The 24,337-nt window shown below is 39.2% G+C and overlaps 1 protein-coding gene across 3 annotated transcripts in view; it reads right to left on the bottom strand.

Annotated features, from left to right (window-relative positions):
• RNF144B (ring finger protein 144B) overlaps positions 1-24,337 on the bottom strand; it is a 195,387-nt gene that overhangs the window by 37,762 nt on the left and 133,288 nt on the right. For all 3 annotated transcript variants that reach the window (XM_055390693.2, XM_055390692.2, XM_019030033.4), the window contains one exon: positions 3,470-3,574. In XM_055390693.2, coding sequence (XP_055246668.1) covers positions 3,470-3,574 — 105 coding nt within the window. The remainder of the gene's footprint in view (positions 1-3,469; positions 3,575-24,337) is intronic.

Raw genomic sequence — 24,337 nt, 5'->3', positions numbered from 1 at the left:
CTGGGTTAGGCTGTGTAAGCCCTGCTGGGATTACAGGTGCCCACCACTATGCCTGGCTAATTTTTTTGTCTTTTTAGTAGAAAGGGGTTTCACTGTGTTAGCCCGGATGGTCTCCATCTCCTGACCTCATGATCCACCCACCTCGGCCTCCCAAAGTGCTGGGATTACAGGTGTGAGCCACTGCACCTGGCCTCCTTTTGTAATTTTTAAGACTCATTATGGGTTTGCCTGGTTTTAATGCACAAAAGTAAAATGCTTTTATAGTAAAACTGGATAAAGAGAACCAGAAGGACAGAGAAGGGATAGAGTGGGGAAAGGATAAGGAGAACAAAGGAGGGGGGAAATACAAAGAGAAAATGTCTATTCAAAGAAAATGAAGCCAGATGTGGTGGTTCACACCTGTAATTCCAGAACTTTGGGAGGCTGAGGCAGTAGGATTGCTTGAGCCCAGGCTGGAAAACATAGAGAGACCCTCTCTTTAAAAAAAAAAAAAAAAAAAAAAATTAAAAATTAGCCAGGCATGGTGGTGCACATCTGTAGTCCCAGCTACTTGGGAGGCTGAGGTGGGAGGATCGCTTGAGCCTGGGAAGTTGAGCTGTGATTGTACCACTGTACTCCAGCGTGGGCAACAGAGGAAAACCAGGTTTTAAAAAAGAGAGAGAGAGAGAAAGCAAGAAGCAAGAAAAAAAGAAAATGAGAAGACTACTTAAGCTCTGCTCTAGAGAACTGCAAGACAGACACTATAGCCTGTCCTGATCCACTTACCTGGGCACACTGGCCCCTTACATTAGATACTCAAAATGTCAGTGCCTAGTGGCTACCATTTACTGAAAATTCTAAAACACTATGCATTTGAACTTTCTGCACTGATGGAAGTATTTTATTCTGTGCTGTCCAGTCTGGTAACCATTAGCCACATGTGACTGCTGAACACTCAGCAATTACTGACTAGCATGATTGAACTAAATTTTTAATTTCATTTAAATCAATCTAGGTTTAAATAGCCACATGTGGCTAGTGGCTACTGGATTAGTCAGCACAGGTCTAGAATACAGGAATCCGATAAATGTCATGGACTTTTTTTTGAAATTTCACCAAGCTATTCACTTATGTTTAATAGATTTTATGTGCATGAATTCACTAAGATTTCATAGCAGACACAGCTCCTGTTGCCTGCCCCATTTCTTGCATTTCACTTTTATAATTATCTGACTCGTTATAAGTTGACTGTCTCTCTGCTGGACCAGAAGCTCCATAAGAAGAGCACTAGTGGGCCTTTCTTATTCTCCTCTCCAGCCCAGCCTGGAATGGGGCCAGGCACACACTGTGGTCTTTATTAAGACTTGCTGACCCATCAGACACCTGAGAAGCAAGTCAAAAAGGAAGTGTCTTTCCTGGAAGGATTATGCATAGAAAGATACACCCAAATACCCAAGACTCATTTTAAAAACAATTCTGAAGTGACACAGATCAACAATATTCTTAGTAACTAGTCCAATTTCTCTCCACTATAGCTCTTTTTACCCTATAAAAGTCAATAATATATCTCTCCACAGGGTTTACATACTCGATATTACCTTTTTACCAAAAATGTTATTCCATGATTTTCTTAAATCACTTCTAAACAGATATTCCTTTTATACTTCCCTAAAAAACGTTATATCTCACTTGTAGCACTCAGCCACTAATCAATAAATTGAACACAGGATGCCCAGACACAAATTGTTAAAAACTGTCTATACTAACTTTCTGACTGCTTCACTTACAAAGCAAAGGATATATATGTAAAAGAATATATATTCATAAACAAAGCATGTACAGTATATATATCTATACACACACACATCTACATGTGTCTGCACACACACACAAATTGAGCTTCCAATTATTAAGTCCTTTATCATACATTCTATCTACCTACCTAGTTCTATGCCCCCATTCCCATTTTTTTTAAGAGATGAAATCTTACTCTATTGCCCAGGCTGGAGTGCAGTGATGCGATCAAGGCTTACTGGAGCCTTGACCTTTAGGGCTCAAGCAATCCTCTCACCTCAGCCTCCAGAGTAGCTGGGACTATAGGCATGCACCACTATGCCTGACTAATTTTCTAATTTTTATTTTTGTAGATATGGGGGTCTTGCTATATTGCCCAGGCTGGTCTCAAACTCCTGAACTCAAGCAATCCTTCTGCCTTGGCCTCCCAAAGTGCCAGGATTACAGGTGTGAGCCACAGCACCTGGCCAACCTAATTCTACTCAAAGCCACGTAATTATGGCAGTCAGAAAGCAATGGATTAGAATCCTATCTCTTCTACTTTCTAGATATGTAGTTTTGGGTAAGTTACTTAAACCTTCTGGGCCTCAGTTTCCCTATCTGAAAGCAACACCCAATTTCATGAGGTCTGTTGAGAGGATTAGGTAGTATACTGGCAATGAAAACAACTGGGGGGTGGTGGTGCCTGGTGCAAAGCAGGTGTTCTGTGTTTGCTAAATGAACAACTGATTTCATCTGTTTCTTGGGATGTCGTTCAGAGGCTTACAAACACCCTAAGAATAAACAAGAGTTCATTATATTCTAATTTAAAGTGAGCAGAGTCTGAAGATTTAAAGGCAAACCAATAACCGGTGATTGAACAAACGAGGGGATATGAAAAAAAAAGAAAAAGACATTTCAGATGCCTGCTACAGATCAATTGAAAGGTCTCTACTCTTTGGAAATGGTTCAACTCAGGCTATCATTGTGGAATCACAATACTTTATATTTTCCATAACTGCAGCTAATCCATGGTCTATTTATCTTTAGGGTATTACAATTTACAAGACCATTCACTATTCAGCCTCTGTATGAGTCCATTCTCACACTGCTATGAAGAAATACCCAAGACTGGGTATTTAATTGACTCACAGGTCTGCAGACCTGGGAAGGTCTCAGAAAACTTACAATCATGGTAGAAGGGAAAGAAAACACATCTTTCTTCACATGGCCGCAGCAAGGAGTAGTGCTGAGCAACGGGCAGGGAAGCCCCTTATAAAACCATCAGTTCTCAGGAGAACTCACTATCACGAGAACAGCATGGGGGAACCGCCCCCATGATTCAATTATCTCCACCTGGTCCCACCCTTGACACGTGGGAATTATTACAATTCAAGGTGAGATTAGGGTGGGGACACAGAGCCAAATCATATCAGCCTCCTAACTTCACATTTGGTAAATTTGATTTCTGGTACTTTTGCCTATTCTATAGCTTCTTCAACACTCAAGATGGTATATGTAAATAGAACTGAGATAAATGACAGCTTTAACAGTTTGTATAAAAAGTCCAAAGGTAAGCTGCAATAAAGTGCTCCTTTAAAAAGTTAACCTCTGTATTTTCTTGCTAGACTCCCTGGTAGGGAAATACATAAAGACTCAAGATCCTAATAAATAACATAAATAGGAAAGAGGGGAAGATGATGGTAGTCATTCATACCTCAGCTTCCTGCAGGGTCCCGTGGTTTAGGCACACCATGTCAGGGCAAGTGATGGGAGACCCACATCCTTCTCGGATTGCCAGCTGCATGTACTGTTTCAGGCACTGGAAGTTAAGAAAAAAAAGACAATTACCCATTCCATTACAGTAGCAGAAAGGTTACATAACAGAACCACCACTGTGTCTTCTTCCTTAATTGGCTGTCCTGAGGCTCTTGTACTCAAGAAACATAAGTTATCACAAGTGTGAATACTAAGAGCCATCACTTTGGAAAGAATGCAGAGACAGGCAATTAATTATGTATGACTTCATCTTAAGAGTTTATTCAAGTCAGATTTCCCTATGCTCACACATTTCAGCCACCATAGATTAGGAAAAGAAAAAACACTATTTTCTAACCCTAAAGGCCCCCTCCTTAAAAAAAAAAAAAATATATATGAGTTCCTAATTCCATTTTTACCTAGTGGTCCTCTCCATCAAAGTTTACCCAAAACTAGAACAGAACGCTGTGACCCTTGCACTGAGCTAGCCACACAATCAAAGTAAGCTTAAGGCAGTGACATTTCTAGGACCACGCTTAAAAGCAAACACACCTGGAAAAGATAATGTCAAATTTGGGAAAGTCAGGTGACTTCCTGCTGACTGGGGACAGCAAAGATAACTTGCTTCCCAAAGACAAGAGACACATTGTCCCAAAGACATTATCCCAAAGACAATGAGACCTTCTCAAAAATATGGGCCTTGGTGGATGCCATGTTAAGGAGGTTGGAATAGGAAAAAAGGCACTGGTCCCTTGGGGAAAGAAGAAATTAAATAGAAAAAAATAAACCCAGAGAAGAAATTGAATAGAAAAAAGAAACCCAGAGAAGAAATTGAATAGAAAAAATGAAACCCAGAGAAGACATTGAATAGAAAAAATGAAACCCAGAGAAGACATTGAATAGAAAAAAGAAACTCAGAGAAGAAATTGAATAGAAAAAGAAACCCAGAGAAGAAACTGAATAGAAAAAAGAAAACCAGAGAAGAAACTGAATAGAAAAAAAGAAGCCCAGAGAAGAAACTGAAAAGAAAAAAGAAACCCAGAGAGAAGAGGGAGAACACCAGGAACAAAGTTGGTCTGCTCACTGCCTGTTGTGTCTGCATGTTGGACAGTGGGTGAAGATGTGAGTCTGACTGAAAAGTTAAGAGACGGACTGATAGCTTTATGGAAACCTGTAATGCCTCCCCCTATTCCTCTCTACGCATCTGCACAAGAAATTGAAGGCAGTAGTTCCAGGAAATAAACCTCTAAGTAATTGGTTCTTCAACTTCTACTAATTTGCTCATAATCGGTAAACCTTTTCTACATGCATGACCAAAAAAAAGTCAAGTTCAAATGTTGAGGAGTACATTCCACCAAAAATACTTAAGCCAGCCACTGAAGCAACGACTCTTACAAAGTGGTGATTATTTACAACTGGGTTTAGATTTTTCAGATTTATACATTTATGTATCAACTTACTGCATTAAAAATATTGCTGTTGCACCAACTTTTTATAAAAGCATGAGCCAAAAGTAAAATTCTAGGGTCAGAATATTGATGATGTAATTGTGAAATCTATCCCTGTTATTGACCATCTTTACTCATTTTTTCCACCTGAAAATAAAACTAGTATCACTATTATATTACTTCAGAAAACTAATCATGTATTTATCTGGTTATAAATAACTTACAATGTACTGATGAATCAATGACTAGGGCAAACCATTTAAACCAGACTTGTATCTCTTCAAATAGTTAACAGTTTTTTTCTCCAAGGAGTTAATTTTTTCTATAATATTCATCACAGCAAAAACTAGAAAATAACCTAAATACCCAAAATAGAACACTGAAATAAATGTTGCTAAATTTATGCGATAGAATGTGCAGAATCATGAAAAGAGTCTTCAAATGATATTTAAAAGACATGCACAAATGCTCATGATTTAGTATAAATTCAGGAATAAAAGGTATCTGGAACAGGGATCCTCTGCAGTCACTCCTCTCTTGCACTTGACCGCCATATAATTACTGTGTTTTAACCCTGACTTCCTTGTTCAACAGAAGGGTGAAAAATCACTTGCTCTAGGATTTACTGTGTCAAACATGGTATCCAGCAGCAGCAGCAGTGGGACATAGAAGAGAGCAGCAGCAAGGAAATATGGGGAAGAATGTCAATGGGCAGGCGAACACCCAGGGGAACAGTCAAGGCGGCTCACCAAAAGGAGTGTTTTGCCAGGGGACAAATGAATAAACAGTGTGAAAGCCTGTCCATCCTGTTCTGCTGCTGGGGACATCTCAGCCTTCCATCAGCCACACCTGTTCCATTGTTACTGCCTTGATCTTCCCGCTGACCCCCAGCAGCCACTTAAAGAAATTTAAGTAAAAAGACTGAAAGATATAGTCTCCAGGCTCAAGGGGAAGGTGTTTGAGGAAAACAAAGTGAACAATGCAAACAACTTCAGATCCTAACACCTGGGTGGAGGGTCCACTTTACTAGGTGACAATGGGAAAATGACTTAGCCTATGACCTAGACTTGCTTTCCTTAATTTAAAAAGTAGGGACAATAATACCTGTTATAGTTACCTCACAGGGTTTAACACACACACACACACATACACACATACACGTGAAATTTATATATGGAAGCCCTTCATGAATTTGCAAATTACAGAATAATAGGTCATGTTATTACTCCTCTTCTCCTGGTCTTAGACTTTCCATCAAAGACTTTGTGGGAAAATGTTAATCCTTTGACCTTCTGAGATATCCTTTCTCCACTCCCTGCAAAGCACCAGTTAAACCACTTAAGGTAGAGAAGCTGTGTAGACAGAACAGATATTTGTAACAGAATATCCCAGGTGCCTCTATGCAAGGCTCTTCTTAGAAATATTTGGGTCTACAGAATAAGTTTAGCATTAAATAGGAACTAAAGATACTAAGTGAGTCCTTATAGGCAAACACATTCATTTCAAATATAACTGCAAATGTGTTAAGTTGAAATATACACCTTCCCAAGAGCTTATAATGGATGTGCCTCTTACTAATAATGTAATGTTCCTAGGTATACTACAAACCACAATATATCAACTAAATGAATTTTGAAACTTCCTATAAGCACTCTCCTGGCCACAATATTATATGACCCATGATTTTGGGTGAGAAGTTGGACCTCTGTACACTGACTCCAGGGTTTAAGTACACATACCCTTTGTTTTTAATGCTAAGAAACACTGGTTCAAGATAGAGATTTGTAAGGGCAGGTTGCTAAGTAGTCCTACAGCACAGGCACTTGACACTCCATCAGTGTGGGCATGCATTTCTATTCAAAGGCAAAGAGGGAAAACAACCAGCCCTAGTTATTGCTTTTTACTGAATTTTCAAGTACCCCAGGCTTATTATATGCTGCCCATTAACTTTCACTAAAACATTTAATCTCGAGTGTCCCTCTCTTCTTCTGTATCTCTGGCTAAAAAGTGCAAAATAAGTGAAAACGTTCACATGAATCCCATGTGCATGTCATACAAAACACAGGTAAATGGTTAACAATTCTAGGGGGGAAAACTGGCATCTAGCTTATAAAGACAGAAACAAAGAAAACAAAAACAAATTATAGCAATGCAACAATGGCAAAATAAAATAATCACTATTAACAAAGAAAACTACCACCATTTAGTCACATTTTGAAAGTTACATTTATTAAGTAGCATTCAACAGATATTTAAATAAGCAATTTTCTTAACAGGTAACAAATTGTAAGGAAAATGTTTCAAATAGAACATCTCAAAACCCAAATGACCCAAGGGAAAAAAACCTTTTTCTTTTGTATAGTCAACATTTTACTTAGTTTGGTAAAACACAGAATTATTTTTAGGCCATGAAGGGTCATGCAAAATAATAAGGATTGTTCGTCAAACTCACTCCACAACCTTTAAGGATTCATATGGGATCTAACCAAAAATGTAACCAAACACCTGGTGAACCAGACGACTCATATTGTCTCTTCCAACTCTGAGAGTCTATGAATTGTATGCAATGGAATCTACTCAGAAACAGGTGTCTCCTAGACCCCTTTCAAGGGTATCAGATTCTGATGTACCAAAGTCACAGGCATTCTTCATATAAGGTGTTCTCACCTATTATGATGGACGTGGCAAAAAGGGTCACAGTGTTAAGACAAAGCTACTATGTACCTACCCAAGAACAAATCACAGGAGTGGGCAGGGAATATATGTATATTTTTAAAAATGTACTATATAGATCCTCATTCTCTATCACTAAATTATGCCCTACCTAAAGTTTTTTTTTCTAAGAAAAAATAAAGCATTATAATCAATAGCCAATGAAACTGGATTCCAGCCATGTAGGTTGAAGCACAAGCTCTAAAAAGTCTCCTCTACATCTTGAGCCAGTCATTAACTTCTCTAGCTACAGTGCTCTCATTTATAAAATGGGACAATATCACCTGTCTAAGCTGCTCTCAGGGAAAATGGAGAGTCCCCCATTCACTTTGAAAAGTGAAAAGAGGTATGCAAACGTAAAGTATAATTGGAGAATGGAATAGATGTTTCTGAATAGGCAGGCATGCAGAAATGAAAGTCCACAGACAAATAGGAACCTTAGAAAAGCTTCATGAGGGTGAGGTGAATAGGTAAGAGAATAGGTACTGTTGAGAGGAAGGAGGTAATGAGTGCCATTAGTTGATTTTTTTTTTTTTTTGAGACTGGGTCTTGCTCTGTTGCCCAGGGTGCAGTGGCACAATTATGGCTTATTGCAAACCTCAAACTCCTGGGCTCAGTGATCCTCCCACCTCAGCTCCTGAGTAGCTGAGGCTACAGATGCCTGCCACTACACTCGACTATTGATTGATTGATTGAAATTGGGTCTATGTTGCCCAAGCAGGCTGGTCTCAAACTCCTGGGCTCAAAGAATCCTGTCGCCTCAGCTTCCCAAAGTGCTGGGATTACAGGTGTGAGCCACCGCAACTGGCCCATTCATTGAAAATTTAAGTTGACTTCCAGGATCTTAGATGCTTCTGGATGCAGGCGCTGGGGTCCTGTGGTCAGAGGAGGACTGTCAGCCCACCTGGCTTGAAGGTGAGTTGGTGAACTATTGACCTAGGTTTTCTCATCCATAGCTCAGCCAAGTGGGAAGGAAGGTGATGAGGGGGAATGTGCCCAAAGGCCAAAGCCCAGACAGGTCTTGAGTACCTGTTTTGCTTTTTATCACTCCAGGTACAATGCAAACATTGAAGTACATATTCCATAAAATGTAGACTAACATTTCCCTGCCTCAGTGCACAATGACATCACAATGTTTCCAGTGTGTTCTAAATAACATCTCACACTGAGAACAACATTCTGTTTATTCCACTTCAGACTATGATCTGTACACATGATCCAGGAATAAGACTGCCTTTGTTAGATGCTGTTGAGTTAAATTATTAGCACAATTCAAGATAGTATCTCTCCCTACTCAAAAGCCTATCCAACACACCAAAAGCATCCTGGTTCGAAAATATTCAGACAAATTAACAACCTATAGCTAGGCAGGAAGCTGTTTCCTGGTATAGTCTGATCCTAAAATTTTTCTTACAAAACCCCTTTCAGATACCTTGGCTTTTTCACCAATATGAGATTACTTAGGTGACCAACCTCCCCCTTGTAGGTGTTGGCCAACCATATAGGACATGAAAGGACTGATAGGAAAACCTGGCACCAAATGACTAAAGGAAAAAGCACCAAATCAAACAGCAAGCCATAAATAAGCACAGTTTAAAAGAGACCTTGGCTTGACAGTTCTCGTCCCTCATCCCTTTTTATTCCAGAAGCCTTCCCTGCCTCATCCCCTAGTGTGGCAGCACACCCAGTCCGTCTGCCCTCATAGCACCCTAAGGCCCAGCTCGCACTGTATTTTTCAAACTGTGTGCAAGGGTGTATTCTTGGGAACCCAAGAGTTCTTCATGGCAAGATTTTCCCCATTTTATGTTTATTCAATGCTCTTAATAAAAGCATGCCTGGAACCACCTCAGGAAATTTCCTATTTCCACCCAGTGTCCGTGCTAACCCTTGGTCTGTGGTGCCACCCTGCTTTGCCACATAGGGGTGCTACCATTGTCACAGGCAAATGAAAAAAAGAAGAGAAGAATCTGGGCCCAGTGAATGCTGAACACGTCAAAATTTTTAGTGATTCCAACAGAGAAAGGTGACAAGATCACTGAATTACCACTTAGTCATTGGAACACATAAAACTCAGAGCCTAACTGGAAAAAGCAATTTACCCAAAGTTAAACATCACTCATCACATTAATGTTAACTTACATTTTATTGGTCTGTAATTTTATTTTATATATGTGTGTGTGTGTGTGTGTGTGTGTGTGTGTGTGTATAATATATAATTTTTTTTTTTGAGATGGTTTCTCACTCTGTCACCCAGGCTGGAGTGAAGTGGTGCGATCTCAGCTCACTGCAACCTCTGCCTCCTCGGGTCAAGCAATCTTCTCACCTCAGCCTCTGAGTAGCTGGGACCACAGGTGCGCACCACCATGCCAGGCTATTTTGTATTTTTGGTAGAGACAGAGTTTCGCCATGTTGCTCAGGCTGATCTTGAACTCCTGAGCTCAAGTGATCTGTCTGCCTCAGCCTCCCATAGTGCTAAGATCTCAGGCATGAGCCACTATGCCTGGCCTTATTGGTCTGTAATTTTAATCAATATTAAGTTTGTATAATTATTGTGGTGTTCTTATTCTTTAAGAGATATATGCCTAAATATGCTTATATACTACTTAGTATCATGTTTGTATAAGTTTTTGTAAGACTCTAATAAAGGAAATTTTAAAATAGTTTGATATTAAGTTCCAATTCTTTTCCCCTTCAAAAGGAAGCCACATAAAATCATCAAAAGGAGGGAGAATGGACTGATTCTCAATAGCAGTGAGGCTGGTGGTATTGCCTTCTCACTTGGGGACATACTAGAATATCAGACTATCCAGAAGGAATTTTATAAATGATGCAACCTCCCCCGCTCCCCAAATTCTCCAGAAGACTTGGCTTTTCCTCCTCTACTTGCCAACCTTTCTATGATGACCGTAGGTAACACCAGATGTTTATTGTACACATGAGCAATGTAGCACGCCCAGCATGCTGCATTGCAAATGACTATCAACTTGCCTGCCTCCTCTATAGCCTAGAAGCTCCTTCTAGATCTAGATTATATCTGCTCCTCTTCATGTCCCCTACAAGCACCTAATCAATCACAGGACCTGGCACATAGTAGACACTCAGGCTTCTCTGAGAGCTGGAAGCCTGAATCCAGCACTTACTGGTTGAGTATCCCTAATCTGAAAATCCAAAATCTGAAATGCTCCAAAATCCAAAACTTTTTAAGCACCAATATGGTGCTCAAAGGAAATGCTTATTGGAGGATTTTAGACTTTAGATTTTCAGATTAGAGATGGTAGACTAGTAAGTATAATGCAAATATTCTAAAATCAAAAAAAAAATCAGAAACCCGAAACACTACTGGTCCCAAGCATTTCAGATAAGGAGACAGGGGATACTCAGTCTGTGCTCAACTTTGTGGCCAAGCTCCTTCACCTCTGATAACAAACATATGAACCCACCCAAACACACATCCATCCTCTGTTCTTCTTTTCTTGACACATAGGAGCCAACTCTGCTTTTCTGGTTCCCATCTCCTCCTGCCTTTCAGGAAATTTACCTATTCATTACCTGTTTTCTTTCCTATGTCTTGAATTTTGTCCTGTCTATACTTGAACATGTTCAAAATATCCTAGTCAAAGAAATCAAAGAAAAGTCATAATAAAACAGCATAGAACAGCCCTCTCTCACTCCTCTTCCTGGCTGTATACTGCCTTCTTCACTCCTCAGCTCTTCACAATCAAATGTTTGAAAGAGTTGTCTTCCCTCACTCCTTCACCAATCCCATCCCAACTCCTCCCTGCCACTCAACTGAAGTGGCTCTAGGTCACTGAATCCAGTACACATTTCTTCCTTCCCAACCTCTCAACAGCAGTATCACACACAGCTAACCACTCCCACCTTCCTGAAACCCTTTTTCCCCTTGTCTTCCGGATTCCATACTCTTCTGGTTTTCATTCTTCCTCTCTAGTCACTCTTTCTCAATCTTCTGCAATTTCCTCAACTCAACTTTTAAATGCTGGAATTTCAGGAAAGGACCTAAACTCTCTTCTTTCTACACTTTCTTCCTGGGTCTCCTCATTTGCTATATAGAACCAGTTGTGCTAGTCCACTGCCTATTTGCTCTCAGGAGAATATATCCCAAAAGGCCAGTGGTTCCCTAGCAGAGAGCAGTGCCCCCGAAGAAAATGATCTAAGCCTGGTATGTTTTTATGGACAAGAAACACTGGAAGATATGGGACACTACTGGGAAGGGTATCCTTAATAAAAAGCCATAGGCAGGAGGAGGAGGGGTGGATGGACAGAGGATAAGGAACTTCAGAGATAACATTCGCCTGCCTTACTATTCAACTACCTTACTGACAATGTTTCTCAAACTTGAATGTCCATCCAGGTTATTTGAGGATCCCATCAAAAATGCAGATTCTGATTCAGTGGATCTTGGGTGGGGTCTGAGGTTTTGCCCTCCTTGTAAGTTCCCAGGTCTCGTTGGTGCCACTGGCACACAAACCACACTTGTAAGTACCAAGACCCATGTCAAAGATTCTCCACATCAGCTTTTTAATAGAATTATCTGGGAAGGTTTCCAGAAGTCCAATGCCCAGGCCATACCACAGACCAATTAATTCAGACTCTCTAAGAGAAGGATCCAGGTGTCAGTGTATATTATATATATAGCATTATTATATATGATATGTAAACATTATATATTTTATATTATGTCATATGTTTTATTGAGATATAATTCAGATATCTATAACTGAGATATAATTCACGTACCCATACAATGCACCCATCTGAAGTGTACAATTCAGTATTTTTAGCATATTCACAGTGTATAACTATCACCAAATTTGATTTTAGAACATTTCATAATCCCAAAAGAAACTCTGTGCCCATTAGTACATGCTCCCCATTTCTCCCCCAGATCCTCCATGCACAGCCCTAGGGAACCACCATTTGACTTTCTGTATGTATAGATCTTCCTACTCTCTACATTTCATATAAATGGAATGATACAATGTATGGTCCTTTGTCAATGGCTTCACTTAGCATAATGTTTTCAAGATTCATACATGTTGTAGCATGTATTGGTACTTCATTTATTTTATTGCTGAATAGTATGCCATTGTGTGAATATACCACATTTTGTTTATACTTTCATCAGTTGATGGACATTTGGGTTGTTTCCTGTTGAGTGGTATTATGAATTATGCTGCTATGAGCAAGTTTTCATGTGGACATACATTTTCGTTTCTCTTGGATATTTACCTAGGAGTAGGTATGGTATATGGTAACTCTATCTTTGCCTTTTGAGGAACTGCTAGATGATTTTCCAAAGCAATTGCATCATTTTCCATTCCCACCAGCAGTGTATGAGAGTTTCAACTTCTTTAAATTCTCATCAAAACTTGTTATTTTCTGTCTTTTTTATTATAGCCATCTTAATGTGAAGTCGAATATCACTGTGGTTTCGATTTGCATTGCCCTGTTGGCTAGTGATTTTGAGCATCTTTTCACATGTTTATTGGTAATTTGTACATCATCTCTGAAGAAGTCCCTATTCAGAACTATCTATACTTTCATCTATTTGTAACTGAGTTGTGTTTTTATTACTGAGTTGTAAGAATTCTTTATATATTCTAGCTGTATCCCTTATGAGATATGACTTGCAAATATTTCCTCCCATTCTGTGAGTTATCTTTTAACTTTCTTGATGATGTCCATTGAAGCAAAAAGGTCTTTAATTTTGATGAAGTCCAATTTATCTGCTTTTTCTTTTGTTGCTTATGCTTTTGGTGTCACATCTAAGAATGTCTTGCCTAACCCAAGATCATGAAAATTTTTCTATTTTCCTATGTTTTCTTCTTCTAAGAGTTCTATAGTTTTAGCTGTTATAGGTGTATGGTCCATTTTTGTTAATGTTTGTCTGTGGTATGAGGAAGATCACAGACATCTTAATTCTTTTGCAAACAGATATCCAGTTGTCCAGCACCATTTGCTGAAAAACATTTCTTTCCCCTTTGAATTGTCTTGGCACCCTTGTTGAAAATCAAATGACAAAAAATAAGATTTATTTATTTATTTATGGTCTCCCAATTCTATTCCATTGATCTATCTGTCCATCCTCATGACAGTATCCCAATGTTTTGATTACTGTCGCTCTGTAATCAGTTTTGAAATGAGGAATAGAGCTCTCCAACTCTGTTCCTTTTCCAGATTGTTTCACCATTCTAGGTTGCTCAAACTTCCATAGGAATTTTGGGATAAGCCTAGAATTTAGTCGGAATTTTTACGAGAGGTGTGTTGAATCTGTAAATCCATTTGGGGAGTACTGCCACCTTAACAAGTCTTCCAATCCATGAAGATGGGATATCTTTTATTTAGTCTTTTAAAATTTCTTTCTAGAGTATTTTGCAGTTTTCAGAGAATTTTCTACTTTGGTAAATTTATCCCTAAATATTTTATTCCTTTTAATGATATTGTAAATGGAATTATTTTCTTATTACTGCAATTTATATTATTTCTTACTAGTATATGGAAATACAATTGATTCTGTACATTGATCTTATATTCTGCCACCTTGCTGAACTGTTATCAATATTTTTAAACTCTTGAAGTGATTCCCATTTGCAACCAAGTCTAAGCACCACTAGTTCAGTACCACCCATGCCCTCCATTCTAATCAGGGAAGATACTTTTATGCACCTCATCACTCTTTTCTACCCAACCTCTTCATAGAGAATACAAGCATTCAGCTAGTTCCAAAAGAAACAGCAAAGGAAGCTTAAGGGGGAAATTATATATGCAAAATTTAAAACCCTGATTGAGAGCCTTTAAATACTTTAGCCCAAAATAGTGCCGTTACATTTTCTGGAAAAGATTACTAAGATCCACCTTGTAAGTTTGAGGACAGTCATTCAATATGGGAGATTAAATCTGGACTCCAATCAAAAGTACCTCCAGTTCCCACCAACCAAGAGTGATCAAACACGTCTATCTTTATCTCAAATGATCATGAAATATCTAAATTAAGAAACTCTATGACAGAAATAGCTCTGAAGAGAAACCCATTGGAAATGCTGCAGCCTGGTCCAGGCTTCACAAGAAAGCCAAACAAATTTGCTAAAATGGAAGAACATTCCAATCAGAGCAGTGAACTGGCACTAGCGTTGGAAAAATCTGCTTCCAATTTGAGTAATTCAATCACTCATCCATTAACCTTTCAGAGGAGTTTCCTTTTGTCCCACTTGTGCTGCCTTTCTTAACAGAAGGAGGCCCCACTTTTTATACTAATCCCAAAGAGATCCCTCTGGCCCAGGTGCTATCTTATGACACAGTATGCTCAGAAAAGCAACTGACCATTCCAGGAGAAAGAAAACAAGAAGGCTTGCCAAGTTTACATCCTTCTACTTTCTCCAAAGAAACATTAGCCTTCAGAACTGTAAGCCCTCAGCTGACACCAAAGCCTTAGCACACAGACCCAGCACAGGCAGTGAGAATAAGCATACCACGGATTCAGCATAGCCAGATTCCACTGAATTCATTTGTCATTTCATTCTTCCTCCTACTGTTAGAGTCTCTGCTTGAACTGTTAGCGCTTCTGAATCTCTAAAAGTGCACTTAAGGTCTCAGCAACACAGAAAAAAAAACAAAACCCAAGTTAGTAAAGGTTCAAGAAACCCCTTCAACCATGAGGTATGGCTATGCTAGTCACCTGAATAAAATATAACCATTCAACCCAATCTAAGCAAACACATTGAGTACTCACATTCCACTAGAGAATGCAGAATGAATATTAAACTACACCATGCAAAGGACAGCAGACTAAACAGACGGAGAGATATGTGATAAAGCAAGCAAAAAGTTAATGTTAGAATCCGCTATGATTTGAATGATGGTGTCCCCTTCAAAATTTACGTTAAAACTGAACCCCCATGGGAGGTGATTAAGTCACGAAGACCCCACTCTCATGAATGGAATTGGCACCCTTATGAAAGGGCTCAAGATTAAAGGGAGTGCTCTCTTGCCCTTCCATCTCTTCTGTCATGTGAGGACACAGAATTTCTCCCCTCCAGAGGAAGCAACAGTAAGACGCCATCTTGGAAGCAGAGAGCCGCCATCACGGGACACCAATCCTGCCAGCACGTAGATATTGGACTTTCCAGCCTTCAGAACTATGAGTAGTGGATTTCTGTTGTTGATAAATTACCTAGTCTCACGTATTTTGTTATATCAACACAAAAGGACTTAGGCACAATCTAAGAGATAGTTGGTATACGGTCAGCCCCCCGTCCTCAGATTTCACGTCCATGGATTCAACCAACCATGGATAGAAAATATATTTTTAAAATCACAATAAGAAATACACCAAAAATACAGTAGAAAACCCATTTATATAGATTTACATTGTATTAGATATTATAAGTTACCTAGAGATGATTTAAAGTATATGGGAGGATGTACATAGGTTACATGCAAATACTACACCATTCTATATAAGGGACTTGAGCATTCATGAATTTGGGTATCTTTGGGGTGGGGAGTGGGAAGTGGCTTGGAACCAATATCCTGAAGATACCAAGGGATAACTCTACAGGTATTTGTTGTAAAAATCTTTATCTTGTTTCATAACAAACTGTTGTATAATTTTTTCCATCTTTTTAAAAGTTTTTGTTCTTTTTCACCTTCAAGAATAGAAACAGGATGTTGTACAATATTTTAAAACTAAAAGCAAAAGATAAAATTTATACCATTCATCAAATCTCAGATTTTAATACTGCTTAAAAGCAGAAATCCTATATTTTAAATAAAATCTGTCTCAGCATTTAAACCAGTTTGAATAAATTATAATGAAATAATATCTTAATTAAAACTAATCATATATATACCTACTACATATCTATACAAATTAAAACATTTTTTAATAAAACTAGTGGTAGCAATATTAATAACTATCTGAATTTTTGAAATTTTAAAAGAATATTAACACTGTATAAGTGACAGAATAAAGCTAACTCATCACCAACATTTTTTTCCTACAGGATATAACCTACAAAGCCAGCATGCAAAATAGCTCATATTAATGACCCAAAAGTTGGGAAAGAGTGACGCTTAACAGTCTCCTCAAGAAGATATTATTTCTATACATGGAATGATAGGAACAAGGGACATCAGTTAAGAGTAGACCTAACCCTTAAACTTCCTCTTGAGCTACATTACAAAAGAGAATCTCTTAGATTTAAGAGAACTGAACTCTGAAAAAGTAGAAAAAGTTGGACAATGACTAGGTTGGTTATTAGAAATCTCATTTTATTCAAAATTATTTTGAAATAATGATATTCAATGACTCCACAGCAAAATCAGCATCTTTCTAATTATAAGTTACATTGCATCAAGACCACGAGTATTCCTCACCTCACAATATTCCCCCGAGGATTTATCCTGCAAAACCTGGAATTTTTTTTAACATTTTCTAAAAAGCAAGTTTTTAGAAGTCAAGGGGCTTCATATTGAGTGGGCTTTTTTCATATTAATTGACATAATTTGAACCAGTCTTCCTTTTCTGAAGGTTATCAATACCATAAACCGTAAGATAAAGTTTTTCAAATGCTAGACATCATTCCATATTAAAACAATCTTTAATTAACACATTACCTAGGGAAAGCAGATGTTAAGCTATAATTTTTTTTTCTATTTGCAGAAAAGGTCTCTGTGCTCTGCAGTAACCCATGCATTAAACACCCTCAACACAGAAGAATCACTTGGAAACAACCGTCAGACTGAGGTCCTCTTAAGAACACCAGTAACTTCCACAGACACAATGCGCCTGGAGGGTGGGAGAACATCAGTCATTGAGGCAGAAGGCCTGGCCTTGAACCTTGACTTCAGTTTCAACATCTGAAAATATGCTAAATGCACTGGGAACTTCCAGTTGTGTAAATCAGACCTCTGAATGTCTCGGCCTTGGTTTCCTCAAATAACTTACCCGAAATCACACAGTGGAAAGTTCACAGAACACTCATGTTCATGCTCAATCTCTAATATGAGGCCATGGCCACCACTATATTCTGATTACATACTTTCTGTTCTCTGAAAAACTCCTTGGATTTTTTAAACCAGTAGTTCTTTACATTTGTTTTGTACTGACTAAACTTTTACGGATATAAAATCAGTAGCCAGTTGTCAATTTTGCATTTTATAGGCTATTGTCAAGCTTTAGACATTTCAGGTTAAGATCACAAAAGCCTAATATGGGCCTTCATCCATTTTCATGCTAACAAAAAAAATTTAGGAACCACATACTATGCGCTAGGCCATACATTATATATTTTCACAGAGCTTGTTTTTATTTCTTCCAAATGACACTATGATGTAGGGATTAACATTACAGATCCTGGGCAAGTTATTTAACTCTGAATTGGTTTATCTGTAAACTGGAAGAGTAAATGGGGGAAAAAATAGTACCCTTGCATATTACATATTATATGAAAGGTACTCAAATGCCCTTGCTTTTCCTTCCGTAATTTTTTTAAACAGATGAATAAAATGAGGTTTAAGCAGATTGAAAAAATACCCTACATTCATGTAGTAAATACCTCACACATATTTTCCAGAAGAGTCAAACCAAAAAGACCTCCTTACTGTGGGTGGGAAACGATTCAAAACCATGGAGGCTTTCAGTTAACACAGAGCCATGTATTTCCATGGAAATGAGGCACTGTGTCTCACCTGATTCCAAGGGGTACACTGCATATCTGGAATCCACATAGATAAGCCTTATATAACCAATCTTTAATGAACCGAAATATACAGAAAATGGGATTTTAAAAAACTGAATTTTCTAGTTAACTCACCACCCTTTTTCAACTTGCCTAAATTTTTTAAACCTCCTTTACCTACTTAGTAACATTTTGTCACTGGACATGAATTTTTTTGTGTGATAAGGCATCTCCCTCAGTCTGAACACCACCATTTTTTCATTCATTCATGTCTTCTATGTGTAATATACTTTTCTAGATATGGCCCATTTTTTTCTAGCTTGATTACTATTAATACCAAAGTATAAAATCAGTTGAAACTATACTGGCACTGAGCATACTGTATGTTTTTTAAAGACAGATTCATGAGATGAGCTTCTCTTAGAACAATTTGCTTCCTCCTAAAAAGAGGAAGTATGGATTAAACCATGAGATATGTTCTTTTCACATACCAGATTACAGAAGGTGAAAAGTTGGAAAATACCCAGAGTGTCAAAAGAGAGGCCTCTGTTCCTACTCTGTTGGTGGAGTTGCCAAGCTGGTGCAACAGTTTGGAACAGTAATTTGGTAACACATACTGATTTAAAATGTACATCTATTTTGGTTAGGCAATTCTATTTCTAAAAAGTTATCCTAAGGACAGGTATTTTCACATTTATATAAGTAAAAAAAATGTATTCATAATAGCAAAAACTAGAAACAACCTTAAAATCCATTATTTAGGAGGGGCCCAGTTAAATAAATTTTCATACAACCATATCATAGAACACTATACAATACTTAAAAAGGAAGGTTGGTCTGTATATTTTTGCACAGAAACTTGTCCACAATGTACTATGTTTGTAAAACTCAAGTTAAAAGTATCTGTAGTTAAAGATCCCATTTCTCTATTAAGTGATGTGCGTAAGTACACAGGGAAAGAGTCTAGAAGAAAGTACAGGTGGGCTGGGCGTGGTGGCTCACGCCTGTAATCCCAGCACTTTGGGAGGCTGAGGTGGACAGATCACCTGAGGTCAGGAGCTCGAGACCAGCCTGGCCAACCCCCTCTGTACTAAAAATACAAAAATTAGTTGGGTGCGGTGGCGCATGCTTGTAATCCCAGCTACTTGGGAGGCTGAGGCAGAAGAATCACTTGAACCCAGGAGACAGAGATTGCAATGAGCCGAGATCACACCACTGCACTCCACCCTGAGCGACAGGGCACAACTCCGTCTCAAAAAAAAAAAAAAAAAAAAAAAAAAATATATATATATATATATATAGGTGAATCATGCACATGCTTTTTGAGGTTTTTTGGTTTATTTTTAAATTAGCATGTGTTACATTTATAATTAAAAATTATCTTCAATTTAATAAACCAAGAGAGCCCTGAAACATGATTATTTTGTACTTTCAGGGTCCTATTTCTTCTACGAGTACTAGCCATGATTTTTAAAAATGTGCTTTCACTGGGCACGGTGGCTTATGCCTGTAATCCCAGCACTTTGGGAGGCCGAGGCAGGCAGATCACAAGATCAGGAGATCGAGACCATCCTGGCTAACATGGTGAAGTCCCGTCTCTACTAAAAATACAAAAATTCCCTGGGAGTGGTGGCACATGCCTGTAGTCCCAGCTACTCAGGAGGCTGAGGCAGGAGAATTGCTTGAACCCGGGAGGCGGAGGTTGCAGTGAGCAGAGATCACGCCACTGCACTCCAGCCTGGCAACAGAATGAGACTCCGTCTCAAAAAAAAAAGAAAAGAAAAGAAGAAAAAAAAAGAAAAGAAAGCTGACAGTATCCCAAATGGATAGGAAAAAAGAGAAATTGGGGCACAAAAATAATTTAAATACTCCAGGCATCAAAACTGCAGTCTGCCATACACATGTATCCTAAGTTGATAAGGACATTGTTCTCCGAGCTCTGCTTCAGCCTGCCATGCTTCCCTCCTCCTGCTCCAGCCTTGCCCACTTTCAGTCCATTCTCTATCCTGTACCGACGCCATCCTCCCTATCTCATTCCCAAACAAAGCCTTCCAGTGGCTCCATAATGTTTTTTTAACACAGCATACCAGGCCCTCCATCTAGTCTCTGCTTGCCTCTCCGGCCTCCTGCCTGAGCACACCCACACTTCCAACAATGTGTCCCAGGAACATCTTCCGGTTTGGTTCCTCAGCAGGTCACTCTTCCCTGATTCTGTGTTCTCACATGTGGCTGGCCTCTTTTCCCTGGAGCACTGTTCTCACCCACAGCCCCATCAACAATGCCATCAAGCAATCCCTATTATCTTTCAGTCTCAGCCCTTAGGAAACCTCCTACCTCCCTGAGTCTATTTTAGGTGGGTTTCTGTATGCTTTATAACACATTGTACTTCCTTTATCAGAGGGTCTACTGCCCACATAACAGCAGGGCTGGTTGTGTCTGATGACTGCCACTTGCTCCACAATTAACACCATGCCTGGCACACACTAGTACCAAATGGATCAGTAGAGTCTGGACAAAGGTGGGAATAGACTTAGAGAATATTGGAATAAGGGTGCAACTTCAAAAGAAGAAATACATAAACTTTGGTGACTTAGTGGCAACAATGGAAAAGTTCTCTCATCAGAAACTAACTTTTGCCTGCTCTCTGGTCATGATTTGCATGTTTGGCCAGCCTATTACATTCTGATATGTGGTTTGAAGAATTAAACTTTGGCAAAGGCATGCTTAAGGGGGGAAAAGTCTACACAACATACAAGCACAGATCACCAAACTATCTTTTCATAACTTTCTTTGTAAAAAGAAATAAAATTCTGTTCCACATTATAACATCACCCCTTACCCCAATACCAAGCCTAAAGTCCTTGTTACGCCTATGATCGAAGTAAAAAATGTTATGTAGGCCGGGGCACAGTGGCTCACGCCTGTAATCCTAACAGTTTGGGAAGACAAGGCGGGCAGGTCACTTGAGGTCAGGACATCGAGACCAGCTTGGCCAACAAGGTGAAACCCCATCTCTACTAAAAATACAAAAATTAGCCAGCATGATGGCACCTGCCTGTAATCCCAGCTACTCAGGAGGCTGAGGCAGGAGAACTGCGTGAACCCAGGAGGCGGAGGTTGCAATGAGTCAAGATCGTGCCATTGCACTCCAGCCTGGGGGACAAGAGCAAAACTCCATCTCAAAAAGTAAAAAAAAAAAAAAAAAAAAAGTTATGCAAGTGAAGTTTGTCCCAAAAGAATTCTGTCAACCCAAGAGGGTGGGGGAGGGCATAAGTTACTATTTCTTAATATACCTATGGCAAGAAGGTAAGATATGTTAAAGTATGTTCAAAGAGATCTACCCAGAAAAAGAAGAGTTTTCCAGGATCTTTTTTTTTTTTTTTTTTTTTGAGACAGTCTCACTCAGGTGCCCAGGCTGGAGTGCAGTGGCAAGATCTCAGCTCACTGCAACCTCCACTTCCCGGGTTCAAGCAGTTCTCATGCCTCAGCCTCCCAAATAGCTGGGATTACAGGTGTGCGCCACTGTGCCTGGCAAATTTTTGTATTTTCAGTAAAGACAGGGTCTCACCATGGTGGCTAGGCTGGTCTCGAATTCCTGGCCCCAAGTGATCCACCCGCCTCAGCCTCCCAAAGTGCATGAGACACCACACCTAGCCAAATTTTCCAGTTTCTATAGAATTGTGTAAATATACTAATAAAGCAGGAATATAACACACTTAAGGAATATATCACACTTTATTAGTTAACTTAGAGGCAATGGGATGAAAGGCAGACCCTGTAAAAGTCATGAGATGCTCATTTTGCAGAGAAAAAATAAACCACTTTTCTGGACTATATAGGTGGAGGCATTACCAGAAGAAAAATAATAATTCACGGATTTGTGTCTTTAACTGTGTTCCCTAGAAATTGATTCAGGGATGGAGAATTCCATTTAGAAGAGTATGGGGTATACTCTCACCAAAGTCATGCCTATAAGGAAGTAAGGAGAATAGAAGTGGGCAGAGGGAGATCCTGACCCGCCATGCAGCTGCAGCCAGGGTCTGATCTGGCCCTACATTCCAACAGGGTACTCTCAAGGTAGGAAGGGCCCTTCGCAGCGGCACCTCATTAAGCTGAAAGGGAAAGACCTTTATATCCCTGTAGCAATCAGTCATTGTTCCATAAGCCAGTCCCTGGGAAATGGAGGATAGAAACATTGCCCTGAAGAGGGATCCGAGTGAATGCCACAGTTTCCACTACAGTCATGTTTCCATCCAAAATGGAATAAGATCATGCTAATTTGATTACAGGACCTAAATGTAGAAGATAAATGCATATTAAAATAGTAACTAGTAAGATGAATGATATATCTTCCTTACCAAACTGAAACCTCCCATAGGAAAACAATTTGGCTGGTTAAAGTAATTGAGGATTCTCAGCTTAAAGAAGAGAAAATGATGAAGAAAAAGAAATCATGGTTTTAGAAAAATCTCAGGCTGGGTGCAGTGGCTCACATCTGTAATCCCAGCACTTTGGGAGGCCAAGGCGGGAGGATCACTTGAGGTCAGGAGTTCCAGACCAGGCTGGCCAACATGGTGAAACCCCATCTCTATTAAAAGTACAAAAATTAGCTGGGCATGGTGGCAGGCACCTATAATCCCAGCTACTCAGGAGGCTAAGGCAGGAGAATCACTTGAACCCAGGAGGCAAAGGTCACAGTGAGCTGAGATCGCACCACTGTACTCCAGCCTGGGCAACAAAATGAGATTCTTTCTGGAAAAAAAAAAAGAAAAAGAAAGAAAAAGAAAAATTCCAAACCAAGCCACCATTTTTACAAATGAGGAAATTCTAGAGAAATAACTTGATTCGAGTCATAGAGTTATTGACAGAATTGGAACTAGTAGCAGGCCTACTTATCTCACTACTAGATAGCTCACTATTTCCTACATTGGACTGAACACTATAGGAGAATTTTTCATGAGTAATCTGACGTCCGCCCTCTAAAAAAAAGATAACCTTCATTCAAATAATATGCAGCTAGTGAGTAGAATTAGATTTCAACCAGGAATAGTAAAATTAGATTCTAATCAATTTTATTTTAGAGAGTAGAAGTAACGCTAATAGTTAGAATTTACATAGAAACCAGTTTCAAATGAATGTAAAGCAAAGATGGTTTCAATTTAGAAATTTCCAATAATTGAATAGTCAGTACTATGGTAAGTCCCAATCCTGGAAATTATCAGTCAAAAGCTAGATGACCACACTAAAAAGAGTAGAGCTATATATATGCTAGCTGTATTCTGGCACTGTACTAAGTAATTTATCTAGATTATCTACTGTAATCTTCTATATAATCTTGTGAGATGATTTCTTATTATCCCTATATTACATGAAAGAAAATGACCCAATAGACTGCCCAAAGACATTAACACCTACCATCTGCTGGTCCAGGCCACTATCATCTCTGGCCTGGATTATTACGTTTGCCTTCTAAGTAGTCTTCTTGCTTTCACCCTGGCCCCTGTAGTTTATTCTCTATGCATAAAGGTTAATTTTGTGTGTCATCTTGGCCACAGGATGCCTCCCATATGCCTCATTTCTGGGCATGTGTTTGTGAGTGTTTCTGGATAAGATCAGTGATATAGCTTGGCTCTGTGTCCCCACCCAAATCTCATCTTGAATTATAACCCCCAGATGTTGAGGGAGGGACCTGGTGGGAGGTGACTAGATTATAGGGGCAGTATCCCCCATGCTGTTCCCATGATAGTGAATTCTCACGAGATCTGGTTGTTTGATAAGTGTGGTGCTCTCTTTCTTGCCTGCTACTATGTAAGATGTGGCTGCTTCTCCTTCCACCATGATTGTAAGTTTCCTGAGGCCTCCCCATCCATGCAGAACTGTGAGTCAATTAAACCTCCTTCCTTTATAGATCTCAGGTATTCTTTATAGCAGTGTGAAAAACAGACTAATACAATCAGCACTTGCATC

The sequence above is a fragment of the Gorilla gorilla genome, chromosome 5 (genome assembly GCF_029281585.2).
Source record: "Gorilla gorilla gorilla isolate KB3781 chromosome 5, NHGRI_mGorGor1-v2.1_pri, whole genome shotgun sequence".
Classification (NCBI taxonomy): domain Eukaryota; kingdom Metazoa; phylum Chordata; class Mammalia; order Primates; family Hominidae; genus Gorilla; species Gorilla gorilla.
The sequence above is the reverse complement of the archived record's forward strand: the minus strand, read 5'-3'. Positions and strand labels throughout refer to the sequence as shown.